The sequence below is a fragment of the Vipera ursinii genome (assembly GCF_947247035.1).
Source record: "Vipera ursinii genome assembly, chromosome: Z".
Lineage (NCBI taxonomy): Eukaryota > Metazoa > Chordata > Lepidosauria > Squamata > Viperidae > Vipera > Vipera ursinii.
Window position 1 is genome coordinate 31,897,538 of NC_139517.1, and position 14,315 is coordinate 31,911,852.

The window sequence follows — 14,315 nt, forward strand, 5'->3', positions numbered from 1 at the left end:
TTATGGAGCAAAACAGCACCACATAAATGCTTTAAGGTGGTGTGTGTGGGAATATACAGTAGCTTGCCATGTAGAAAGATGACAATCTGCTGATAAACATGTATGGCTGTAACTACTGATGAGGACAATGCTAATCCACAGGGCAAGGGACAAGATGGCATCTACCTTCCCATTCTACACACATAAGACAAAACTATTCGTGCTGGAATATTATTTTTAATGTGGGCAAGGGAGTAGAGTCTTTCACTTCGTCTGAAATTCATCACTGGATGGGGTGGAGTTCAGCTGCCAAATTCTCTGTTGGCTGAGATTTATATAAGTTAAAATTAGCACAGCATGAAGGCACCAGGTTACAGAAGACTGGTTAGTACAGTTAGAAAGTCAGGAAAAATAGCATCTGTGGCACCTGCCTCATTCTGTCTACTATTGCATTTAGGTGCAAATGTACAAGGTTGCATTACAATTCTGTACACAACTTCTGAAAAATTATATGTTGGAGAATTCATAGTAGAAGTAATTCTTTCAAGTTCTTCCTATGCTTTTAAATTGCAGAGCTCCAGTTGTGAACATGGTAGCCTTCAAGGTTGTCTCTCTCCTTCTGATCTCTCTCAGTTTTGTGCTGATGGAAGAAAATGGCATCAGGTAAATATACAAATAGGGATGCTTTGATCATTCATTTTTTGTCACTTTCATTAGGAAGTTACCTCTGCATCAATACTGAGCAATCAAACTAGATTTCATTTTTCTACCTGTATAGTAATGCTATAGAGCCAGCGCTTGTCCGAGGACGTCTCCGTGGTCATGTGGCCGGCATGACTAGACGCCAAAGGCGCACGGAACGCTGTTACCTTCCCACCGTAGTGGTCCCTATTTTTCTACTTGCGTTTTGACGTGCTTTCGAACTGCTAGGTGGGCAGAAGCTGGGATGAGTAACAGGCGCTCACTCTGTTACGCGGCACTCGGGATTTGACCCGCCAAACTGCCGACCTTCTGATCGACAAGCTCAGCATCCTAACCCACTGAGCCACCGCGTCCCTTGTAGTAATGCTACTCTTGGTTAATCAAATGTATTTCTATATTACATGTGTGAAATATGTTTTAAAATGGCTATGTTCACCCAACATATTTAACCAGGGCACTTAAAGATATAGCAGCTCCATCTGCATTTATATATTACTAAATATAACCTCAACGGCACTACATCCACATGGAGAGAAGTAAGCAGTGGGGTACCACAAGGTTCCCTCTTAGGCCCAGTACTCTTCAATATCTTCATAAATGACTTATATGAAGGGAATTGAAGGGGAACTCATCAAATTTGCAGATGACACCAAACTGGCAGCAGTAGCCAACACCCCGGAAGAAAAAACTCAGGATCCAAAAAGATCTCGACAAACTTGAACAATGGGCCCTGTCCAACAAAATAAGTTTCAATGTGGAGAAAAGCAAAGTTTTACATTTATGCAGGAAAAATCAAAGGTACAAGTACAGACTGGGCGAGACCTGGCTTAAAAACAGTAACTGTGAGAGGGACCTTGTAGTCCTAGTGGATGATCACTTAACCATGAATCAACAGTATGCAGCAGCCGCCAAAAAAGCTAATACAATCCTAGGTTGTATAAACAGAGGCATAGAATCAAGATCATGCGAGATATTAGTACCGCTTTATAAAACCCTAGTAAGACCACACCTGGAATACTGCAGCCAGTTTTGGTCACCAAATCACAAAAAAGATGTTGAAAGTTTGGAAACTCTTGTTTAAAGATTTTTAAGAAGAGACTAGACAGTCTGAGATGGTATAGGTTCTCCTGTTTAAGCCGGGGGCTGGACTAGAAGACTTTTAAGGTCCCTTCCAGCTGTATTCTATTCTATTCTATTCTATTCTATTCTATTCTATTCTATTCTATTCTATTCTATTCTATTCTATTCTATTCTATTCTATTCTAATTATCACCTTCAACTGTGCAAAATGGTGTATCGCAGGATAACAATTTTTCAGCCAAACTAGGCTAACTCATAGAATGCATTCAAAATTTGTACCCATGATCCCTATGAGATAGAAATTTGGCAAAATGGTGGCCACTTCATTGCTGTCACTCTGCCATATGTTACCTGAAGTTTCACTAGACTGGTCCTGTCTTAGCTCTCTAGGGGCTGGGTAGATCGGTAGATCGGTCCCTTCATTGGCTGCCAAGAGCTTGAAAGTTTGCTCCTATACATTTCAGATAAATGCTCGTCCAATTTCTTCTTAAAACCTCCACTGATGAAGTCTCAGATCTTAAAGCTGAATTCAGATGGTCTTCCAAATGATCATTTGAAGTTTTTTTAATGGCTTTCCCTTTTTGTACTTCCCCTGCATCCATTCCTAATGTGACAAACCATGTTGAATCAATAAATTGTTAGAAGATTTATCTCCCTAAATTGAAAAGAGGAACTGATTTCTCACAGTACATACTTGATTAGGTTCAGTCACTGTGCTCAGCATAAAGGGTTAGTTTTAGCTTGTCATGCAGGGCAAACCCAATAAAATAGCTTTTGTTCAAGAAACCATAGTTATCCAGACCATATCTTGTTGCAATATGCAAACTTGGCCTATGTGTTTTCCTATGTATTCTTAGGGAAAATCTAAGGCGGTATTCTGAGGGTACTTTGGCAAATGATTACAGTCAAACTTTGGACAACATGCTGAAGAAGAATTTTGTGGAGTGGCTCTTGAACCATAGAGAGAACAAGAATGAGTAAGTCAATATCACAGATTTCTTTTGATCTATCCAGGATAAAGAATATATTAGTTAATCTGTAACTTGAAAAGTTGAGTGCACGTACAAGAAAAGGAAAATCATGTAAGAAGCTCATTATTGTTTTATATTTCATAGCAGTGTTAAAAATGAGCCAGTTGAATACTGTACAATATGCCCAGTAACATTGGAGAAATGAATTTCAGGGGGAAAAGACTGACTTCAGCTAAAATGTATGTTCATGCACAACTTGGTGCTGCAACTCATGTAATTCTCCCTCCATTGTGATAATTGACGTCTCTGTATGTCTAGATGTTGGTATGAAAGATTTTTTTTAAAAAAATCTGTGATTTGTAAACCAAAAATTAACAAAAGCCTACGGTGTATTTCATGTATACAATATGCTTTTCTTTTGTATAAAATGTTCACTATGATTCAGCAAGACATTTTAAGTAGGAGTAGGCATATAAGATATCTGCAATTTCTCTGGATGGTGTCTATGAATTGACAAAATTAAATCCAATATTCAAATTATAAATATAAATGACCAAAGTCTTGTGCAATCTTATAAAGAATAGGTGAGGTCCTAGGGCTCAAATTATAAACGTTTTAGAAGCTTTGAGCCCCTCTTTAGATTTTGGTCATTCCCCCTGCCCCCATTTTGGCATGAATTATGGTATCCATTGTTTTAGCCTGGAGATAAATAAAATCACTCATGCAGCAAAGCAATTTTAAACTCTAATTAATATAATGAATTAGACTTAATGATATTATAGTGGGGTCTCAAAAGTTAGATGGCCTTGCAATTATCTCTTGATAAATTCCTCAACTTTTTACCCAAGATTCTTATCTAAGTAACACCACTGTCTAAGATCTGTATTGCATGTGCTCATTTACATTAATTCACTTTATGAGTACACCAAGAAATTATTATTAATAATAATAATAATAATAATAATAATAATAATAATAATAATAATAATATACAATTTGGAACAGATCATAATTATTATGAGCTGTTCCAAATTGTACCTCCTGATACAATTAATTGCTAGAAATAATTAACATATAAAGAAAAATGAAATGAATATGTGACCTTGACATTAGCTCAGATCTTCTGGAACTAAAAACTGAGTTTCAGTGGTTAGGAAAACTCTTCAAGGTAAACCAACCTCTAGTTATGATTAAGTGCTGTAACTTTGCAAAATATCCTCACCCAATACTATACTGGACATATTTTAAAGGAAGAAAGAATTCACACATATTTAGTGTGGCTTCACAGACAGAGTGCCATATAAATGGGCAAAAATTTCTTATAAGGTCATTATGATTCTTAAATGGAATAACCTCTTTGGATGCTATATGAGCTTTTCAGAAATAAGAGGGAACTTACGGTAATATGATAAAATTAGATGGATAGCTATAAAGACAGGTAAGTTTTTCAGAACTGAAGTGATATAGCAATGATAAATAAAATACAGCCAATGGATCAAAGGCAGCCCAAAGTTTCAATGGCTCCAAAGACATGGAAATCTGCTGAGCAGTATTGGTACAATTTGTTATTGATTTTAACTAAAAATAAAATAAAATATATAGCATAATCCACAAGTATCTTTAACCCATTCCTTAACCTTTAAAGACATTCTTGAACCACAACAATTATATAATAGTTTCACTGTATCCATCCTTGAAGGGACATAATATCATCACCATTATTACTGAAATATTTTGTTGTTTTAATAAAAACCAAAATCTTAACGAAATATTGGCCCAGAGGGGAAAAAAATCAACTATCTCTGTTCTAGACTGAAAGCAAATAGTGAAAATAATAGAGGATTGGATTAAATGCAGAAAAATGCAAGACTACAGCAGAAAAATCTCTTCAAAATATTCTTACAGCCCTAATGTGGGGATAAAATTAGATGGGAGGAGAAATATGTTTGCTTCCTTTAGTTCTTAGATAAAAATAGGATATAAATTAGTAGATACCTATTGGAATGGCACTCCTTAGAAACCGTAAGTTACAGCTTTTGTACCCCTCTGCACCCCAGAAACAAACTTGAACTACCCAAGAGAGAAACTGGTATCACAATGTCAAATGAAAGGAATCAAGTCAATGAAGCTGGAAGGACTCAGGAAGCAAAGGACTATGTTGGATGGCTTTTGCAAATCATAGGAAAGCAGAGGTGAGAAAAGATAACCACTGAAGATTTTATCACAAGAGAAGTGTTTGCATTCCAGATTAGAAGCAAAACCAGCCTTCTTAATCAACCACATCACCTCCAATTATTTCGGATTACAATTGTTGTCAGCCCCAATCAAACCTACATTAGGAAAGAAAAACATTGACTGTGGGAACTCTATGACTGCAATAATGCATTTTAACCACTTCACTACAATGGCTTTGGAAACCATGGTCTACAAACTACAGTGGCTGTGATTACAGAAACAATTCTTTAAGAAAGTACCTCCCAAACTTACTTCGTTTCATCCAGCCTTTGTAGGATATGTGATAATTTTTAACAGATAGTTTTACTTTTTCTTCTATTTTCTAACTTTCCAGGAAATTCCAAATTAATTTGAGGCTATGGGGAGACATTAAATTCATATTAAAATTTTCCTGGTTTCTCCAGTTCCACCCCGAGATTTCAAACAGCTAATGTTCAGGGAGAGGAAGGAAGCATCTGCCTTTTGGAGTATTAAAGGTGGCATTTCTCTCGTGTGTCTCTTCTTGAGTATTCTTCCCCTGTATTGGCAAGCATAGCTAGTTACATTTTTTATTTTTTATTTTAATTCCATTTATATCCCGCCCTTCTCCAAAGACACAGGGCGGCTTACAAGCTTAGCAGTAGCCTTCGTTCTATGTATATGCCTGCTTATTAGGGCTTTCACACACACCCCAAGCGGCATTATTACAAAGTCAGCTTAATTGCCCCCAACAATCTGGGTCCTCATTTTACCTACCTCGGAAGGATGGAAGGCTGAGTCAACCTTGAGCCTGGTGGGATGCGAACCTGCATTAATTACAGGCAGCTGGTGTTACTTAAGGAGGCATTAGCCCACTGCTCCACCAAGGCATCTGATGGAATAAGTCTTTTAATAAAATTCATTATTACAGTATTCAGAGAAGATGCTATCAGATTCCTCTTGATTTGTTTTTTTAAAACTCAGAACAATTTCCATGAAGAATGAGCTTGGTTCCAGTCTGATCTCTTTCCGATATAGTTTCATTTTGAACAACAGTTCAGTTAAGCAAAAGCAAAGGCACGAAAGACTGAAAATAAAATATCATAAAAGTGAAGAGTACAACTCACATTTTGTATATTTACTGAGACAATTTAGGCATAAACTTCAGTTTTGCTATATACAAAGGGAGTATAATAGTTTTTAATTTAGGCTCTTGAATTGGTTTTTCTTCTGTGATACAGATTAAGTTTGATGGTTGTAACCAATTACAAGTTGGTGTCAACTCTTAGTGACCACATAGATTTTATTTCCATGAATTTTGTAATGTATTCATTATATTTTAATTCATTTATATACATTGTGCATATTATATTTTTAAGCACTATTCTGGGTAGAATGGTGTAATGTAAATAATAATTAGCTACATTTAATTTTTAGAGGTATTTAATTATTGAAGATATAGAGCCCACAGTTCATCTGGCAATCATTATGACAGACTGATAGCCTTTTTTTTCATTTCCCCTCCCCAAAGACTGATCTGTTTTTAATCTACCTGTTTTTATTCCACACATCTTTTAAATGCTGTAGACAGAAATATCTATCAAGTATAACATTTTTATGAAATACCCTAATGGGCTTTGCATACTGAAAGACGCACCACATTCCTAGGTGCTGGCCTAATATTTTTGGTTGCCTGAGCAACTATGAATTTTGGGGTTTTTTTATCTCAGCTCCATCCAGCAAATTAATAACTCTTTCTTTTATTTGCTTGTCTTAGTCTCTGAGATTCTATGGTCTTTCTCTTGTAGACTTTCCTTTCCAATGGATTCAGTTGAATGGAAGAACAACCAGAGGCAAGAATTTTTGGTGTTTCTGATTTTTGCTGACCTCTGTAAGCTAGTGTGAGTAAATCAGTCTTTTGTTCCCATCTTCCTTGTTCTGAAGACAGGACCAAATCAACTGTACAGTTGCAAGAAAAAGTATGTGAACCCTTTGGGATTATGTGGAATTTTGCATGAATTGGCCATAAAATGCGCTCTAAATGTCATGTAAGTCACAACAATAGAAAAACACAGTCTGCTTAAAATAATACTACACAAACATTAGCTGTTCTCATGTTTTAATTGAACATAAGATGGAAACATTCACAGTGCAGGGTGGAAAAAGTATGTGAACCTTTGGACTTAATAACTGGTTGACCCTCCTTTGGCAGCAATAGCCTCAACCAAACATTTCCTGTAGTTGCAGATCAGACCTGCACAACGATCTGGAGTAATTTCAGACCACTCCTCTTCACAAAACTTTTTTAGTGTAGCAATATTCTTGGGATGTCTGGTGTGAATCGCTCTTTTAAGGTCATGCCACAGCATTTCAATCGGGTTGAGGTCAGGACTCTGACTGGGCCACTCCAGAAGGTGTATTCTGTACTGTTGAAGCCACTGTTTTGTTGAATTACTTGTATGCTTTGGGTCATTGTCCTATTGCATCACCTCTGCAGAGCTTCAGTTGGCGGACAGATGGTCATACGTTTTCCTGCAAAATGTCCTGATAAACTCTGGAATTCATTTTCCCATCAATGACAACAATCCGTCCAGGCCCTGAGGCAGCAAAGCAGCCCCAAACCATGATGCTCCCTCCGCCATGTTTTACAGTGGGGATGAGGTTTTGATGTTGGTGTGCTGTGCCTTTTTTTCCTCCACACATAGTGTTGTGTGTTTTTCCCCAAACAACTCAATTTTGGTTTCATCTGTCCACAGTATATTTTGCCAGTAGTGCTGTGGAACATCCAGGTGCTCTTTTGCAAACTTCAAACGTGCTGCAATATTTTTTTGGGACAGCAATGGCTTTGTTTTCCTTATTGTAGATGTGTCAACAAAAATGTTAGCATGTGCCAGAGATTTCTGTAGGTGTTTAGCTGACACTCTAGGATTCTTCTTCACCTCATTAAGCATTATACGCTGTGCTCTTGCAGTCATTTTTACAGGACGATCACACCTAGGGAGAGTAGCAACAGTGCTAAACTTTCTCCATTTGTAGACAGTCTGTCCTACCGTGGACACATGAACATCAAGGCTTTTGGAGATACTTTTGTAACCCTTTCCAGCTTCATGCAAGTCAACAATTCTTGATCGTAGGTCTTCTGAGAGCTCTTTTCTGCGAGGCATGGTTCACATCAGACAGTGCTTCTTGAGACCAGTAAACCCAAAACAGGTGTGTGTTTTTAAAGGGCAGGACAGCTATCAGCAACACATCCAATATCATCACGCGGATTGGAGTCAAGGTTAGCTCACTCCTGGCTCCAATTAGCCCTTGGAGAAGTCATTAGGGGTTCACATACTTTTTCCACCCTGCACTGTGAATGTTTCCATCTTATGTTCAATTAAAACATGAGAACAGCTAATGTTTGTGTAGTATTATTTTAAGCAGACTGTGTTTTTCTATTGTTGTGACTTACATGACATTTAGAGGGCATTTTATGGCCAATTCATGCAAAACGTCACGTAATTTATTTATTTATTTAGTTAGTTACATTTATATACCGCCCTATTCCCTGAGGACTCAGGGCGGTTTACAGGGAATTAAAAAATCCACCATACAAAAGTTAAAAAACCAAATTAAAAAATATTAAATTGACCCTGTATACTTAAAACCCCAGTTAAAAATTTCTCCTCAGCCTGGGCCTGAGAGCTCAAAGAGCCAGGTCTTCAGGCCCCGGCGGAATGATCGGAGGTCGGGGGCAGTCCTCAGCTCCACCAGCAGCTGGTTCCAGAGGGCAGGCGCTCCCACTGAGAAGGCCCTATCCCTGGGTGTCACCCACCGGCAATCTCTCACCGGCGGCACCCTGAGCAGACCCTCCCTGTGGGAGCGCACTGGGCGAAGGGCGTTTGATGCCGGCAGCAGGTGTTCCCTCAAATAGCCCGGACCCAGGCCATGTAGGGCTTTATAGGTAATAACCAAAGGGTTATCCCAAAGGGTTCACATACTTTTTCTTGCAACTGTACATAAAAACACATGGTAGTTTTCATGGGTCTTTCATTGAAACACAAAAACAATATCCTGTCCACTGAGAGATCCACAGTCAAGATATATGTGATAGGACCTCTCAGATATTATTCATCGTTGCTGATCAGTAGTCATACATTTTTTGCTTTAAAAGGGGGAAGAGATACTGTTTACTATAATTATTTATTTTATTTATTTATTTTTATTTTATTAAATTCATATACCACCCTTTCCCGTAGGACTCAGGGCAGTTTACAGGGCATAAAAAACGTCAATACAAAAATTAAGAACAATTAAAAAGATTAAACTAAATCCCTGAAAAATATAAAACATATAAAACCCTAGTTAAAACCCCAATTAAAACTCAGCCTGGGCTGGAAAGCTCGAAGAGCCAGGTCTTCAGGTCTCAGTGAAATGATCGAAGGTCGGGGGCAGTCCTAAGCTCCACAGGCAGCTGGTTCCAAAGGGCAGGCACATCCACTGAGAAGGCCCTCCCCCTGGGTGTTATCCACCGGCATTTTTTTACCGGCGGCACCCTGAGAAGGCCCTCCCTGTGGGAGCGCACAGGACGAAGGGAACTTGATGCCGGCAGCAGGTGTTCCCTCAGACATCCTGGACCCAAGCCATTTAGGGCTTTATAGGTCATTACCAGCACCTTGAATCTCACCCGGAGGGCAACTGGAAGCCAATGCAGCTCACGGAGCAGAGGTGTTACATGGGAGTAACGGGAAACCCCCATCACAACTCGCGCGGCTGCATTTTGCACCAGCCGAAGCCTCCGAGTGGTCCTCAAGGGCAGCCCCATGTAGAGAGCGTTGCAGTAGTCTAAACGGGAGGTCACGAGCGCATGCATGACTGTGCGTAGGGCATCTCGGTCCAGGTAGGGTCGCAACTGGCGCACCAGGCGAACCTGGGCAAAAGCACCCCTGGTCACGGCTCCTATATGGTCTTCAAAACTGAGCCGCGAATCCAGGAGGACACCCAAGTTGCGAGCCCTATCAACGGGGGGTAACACCTCACCCCCCATCGTTAATGATGGAATAGTCTGGTTAACCCGAGAAGCCGGTATGCACAGCCACTCAGTCTTGGCAGGATTGAGACGAAGCCTGTTTCTCCCCATCCAAACCCGGACTGCCTCCAGGCAGCGGGACATCACGGTGAGGGCATCACTGGGTTGGTTCGGGGTGGAGAAAAAAAGTTGGGTATCATCAGCATACTGATGATACCCCACCCCAAAACCACGAATGATCTCGCCCAGCGGCTTCATATAGATGTTGAACAGGAGGGGAGAGAGAACTGACCCCTGAGGGACTCCACAAACGAGAGGCCTTGGGGCGGATCTCTGCCCTCCTGTCAACACCGACTGCGAGTGGCCCAGGAGATAGAACCACCTTAAAACGGTACCTCCCACTCCCAACCCCCTGAGACGCCGCAGTAGGATACCATGGTCGATGGTATCAAAAGCCGCTGAGAGATCTAATAAGACTAGGACAGAAGAATGACCCCTGTCCCGAGCCCGCCAGAGATCATTCACCAGCGTGACCAATGCCGTCTCCGTGCTGTGCCCGGGCCTGAAACCCGATTGGTACGGGTCCAGATAATCAGTTTCCTCCAGGAACAGGGGAAGCTGATGCGCCACCACACTCTCAACAACCTTTGCCAGAAAACGAAGGTTGGAGACCGGACATTTGCAGAAATGTCATTCAACCAATATTTTTAAACTATTCAAGGTGAAAAAAATTTTTCGGATTTATAACATATGGATAAAAATGGTTGTACTGATCATATACTCTTTTTCCTCAAATCATCAAGCTATTACCAAACTAGATTTTTTACCATCCTCATTTATAATTTTTCAGGTTTCCATAGATTCCTAAAGGAAAAAGCTGGATCTACATTCCCTTTCTCAACTTGAACTTTCTATTTTGTACCCTTTATTAATGACTTTGTCATTACTGACACTGACAATAAATGATTTATTCTCAAGTCAAGAAATGATTTAGCTTGTTATTCAATAAGAACAGAAATGGGGATATGGGATTTCTGTTAGGGACCACAGTAGAGGCTATTAATAGTTGTCATTTTTCCCAGTCAGTATGCTCATGGAGCTTGTAGTCCAACAAACAAAAGAGTATCTGGTTGGAAAAGCTCATTATTTGTTAACTGGTGATCTATTACAGGCTGTGGATAAAATCCTGGAAGAGCTTCGCATTCCATTTCTAAGTCATTCAGTGATTTGAGATTTCTAACGTTCATCTCAAACATAGGTTTAGATTTAGACAACTGGTCAGAGGTTATGGACAATTAAGGGTCAGATCCTTCAATTATCCTGAAAAATAAAAACAATTTAGGAGAGAAAAACAGTATCTTCAAAACTGAGAATTGCAGAGAAATTTGCAAATAAGGAACAAAAATCTCTAATTCTCTGGATGCTGCAATGAGAAAAAGTTGAGCTTTTGCATCTCTAAATAAGCAGAATAAATTTCAGAATATATATCGTGTGAAAGCAGATTAGTATAAATGGACAACCTCTTCTTCAACTAAAGTTGCAGAGTTTGGCTTTTGTCTCCTGTTCTCCTTGTCTCCTTGCAAGCTTGAAGAGAATCTGGTCTCAAGGATAGGATGAGGGATATAAAAGGAACACAGAAACAAGAAGCAGATAGAGAGGGCAAATGGTGAGAAAGAGATGGCCTTTTGGGGGGGGGCAGCCTGTCACCAGAAGAAATGAAGCATGCTCACAACAGCCTGGAGCATTCAAAGCACACTTTGAAAGTAAATTCACAATATTTTTTTATATAAATTTTTATTGCTTTTATATAAACATATATTTAAACAAAAAAATATATACATATTAAAAAAAACAAGACATAACATAAACAATACAATCAACAAAAATACAACAAGAATACTTAGCTTCCGTTATTCCTAATCTTTCTAATCATTTTTGGGTGACTTCCTCGAGTCCCCCCTATCTGCGTTTCTTCATTAATCATCATTAGCAATTTCTATTTCGTAATTTTAAATCGTATTTAATATCTAATTATATTTAATTTCTTATCATTTAACAATCATTTCATATTATCCTTAATACTAAACATTAAATTCTAAAACTACAACCAACACCTCCAAGTCCATTTCAAACTAGTTGTTATAGCAATATTTCTTCAAATAATCCTTGAATTTTTTCCAATCTTCTTCCACCGACTCTTCTCCCTGTTGGAGGAGAGGGAGAAAGTAAATTCACAATAGGACAGTGACAGCAAAACACCTTATATATAATGGGGGGACAAAGTATTACAGGTAGTCCTTGATTTACGACCACAATAGAGCCTAACATTTCCATTGCTAAGCAAAGCAGTTGTTAAGTAGGTTTTGCCCCATTTTACAATCTTTTTTGCCCCAGTTGTTACATAAATCATGTAGTTGTTAAGCAAATCTGATTTCCCCATTGACTATGCTTGTTGGAAACCAGTTGGGAAGATCAAAATGGTGATCACCTGGCCTCAGGGCAGTGCAACTGTCATAAATACATGCCAGTTACCAATCACCCAAATTTTGATCACATGATCATGGAGATATTGCAACAGTTGTCTATGAAAACTGGTCATGTCACTTTTTTCAGTGCCATTGTAATATTGAACAGTCACCAAACAAATGCTTATGAAGATTCAGTCATCCAGGTCATGGTTGTCCCAAAAGGTGCTTTTTCAACTGGATTTTCTTGTTTTTCTTTGAAGATGTTTTGCTTCTCATCAAGAAGCTTCTTTAGCTCTGACTGGATGGTGGGGAATGGAAGGATTTACATTCCTTACTGACAGCTGATCATTTGCACTTATAGAGCAGGGGTGTCAAACTCGCAATGTTACGTGATGTGTCGTGACGTATTGCAACTTTTTTGACATTGCTGGCAATGGGGTTTTGCTATGAGGCATCCGGCCCGTGGGCTGGCAGTTTGACACTCCTGCTTTAGATAGTCATGGAGACCACTTGGAGGTTTTGTCTGTGTCCTCAGGGTCACCAGAGTAGTGCAAATGGGTGTGGAGACTTCTTGGAACTGCTGAAAGGATTGTAATGTGGAGCTGTGCTGTAGGATGTTTTCTTCCCTGTGTTCCTTCACTATTGAACACAGGTGCAGGCTGCTAGGGATTAGTCTGTGTTGTCTGCATCTCAAACTAAAGTGCAAATGGTTCCTGTAGTCTGCAATTTTTCTGGAAATCTGTTCATGCACCCTTCAAAGGATTACTTCCATTCTCCACCATCTAGTCAGAGATGAAGAAGCTTCTGGATGAGAAGCAAAAAGTCTTAAAAAAAAAGCAAAAAAGTCCAGTTGCCTCTTGAAAAAGCACTTTAGGGACACCAAACAAATGGTTCTAAATCAACTACCTGTACAGATTACATACATCTTGAAGAAGTGGGATAGTTTACACAATGGGGAAAATAGGATTTATTAGGCATAGCTAATAACAAAGTCAAAACAGAAAAGTGCTGTTGTCAAGGAATAAGTACATGGAATTATACAATCCTATAAACTTTGTGATGAGGCATGTTCAACAGTATCCTTCCCCAGACTGGCACTCTCCAAATATGTTGGCCTAAAATTCCCAACACTGAGAGATTTGGGTCTTAAGATCCCAAAATATCTGGAAAAGTTCAAGAAGGCTCATAAGACACCACGGTTGTGTCTCCACTATTAGCTGGACCATATTTTACTAAATTATACCATCTGCTGGAGTTCACAAAATACAGAAACATAAACCAACCATATTAGTTGGATTCACACAATAATTAACCAACTACATTTAATCTCTCATATTAGAAAAACTAACACTTCCTCAAAATTCTTGAAGGCTACGGCTGCAGCCCATTTCTTTACTTGTTGAAGTTGCATGTCTTATGAATGTAAAGGCCAGGCACTTAGAAAAAAGACTTAACTTGGGAGAGAAATATCTCTTTCTTTCTCCAACAAGTTGTGTAATTTTGACATATGAGTATTTATTACAATATTAAAGTGCCTATTTTCTGGCTTTCATCTGGTTGTTCCGAAAGCGTGCAGCATTTTATCATTATAGTTCTGAACATCCTTCCTCGGCTGACGTCCACCAGTGCTGTTACAGTCCCGCACGGAAGTTTGTGCCTCATGGGGGCTGCAGTCCGGTGCCTGTAGAGACAGCAAAAGGTTGGGGGAGGTCGATTGAAGATGTCACAAGGGCTTTGGCGAAGATTTCTCTCTTTAGCCTCCGTTCCCTTTTTAGGATTTTAGTGTCAGACAAATAAAGTGGAAGAAACCTTCTACCTTTCAAGTCAAACAGCTTGTTTGTTGGAGCGATGAGCGAATTGAAGAAAATTATCAACCCAGGCGAACTTCCTGCTTGTCGCATGCTGATGACG

At 39.3% G+C, this 14,315-nt stretch overlaps 1 protein-coding gene across 1 annotated transcript; it reads left to right on the forward strand.

Moving 5' to 3' along the window:
- Positions 1 to 568: 568 nt before the first annotated feature.
- GIP (gastric inhibitory polypeptide) lies at positions 569 to 10,856 on the forward strand (the record flags this gene model as incomplete). Its single annotated transcript, XM_083376506.1, has 4 exons — positions 569 to 642; positions 2,619 to 2,738; positions 4,790 to 4,924; positions 10,787 to 10,856. 4 exons carry the CDS (start codon positions 569 to 571, stop codon positions 10,794 to 10,796), a joined length of 339 nt encoding a protein of 112 aa, XP_083232632.1. The 3' UTR covers positions 10,797 to 10,856.
- Positions 10,857 to 14,315: the final 3,459 nt, after the last annotated feature.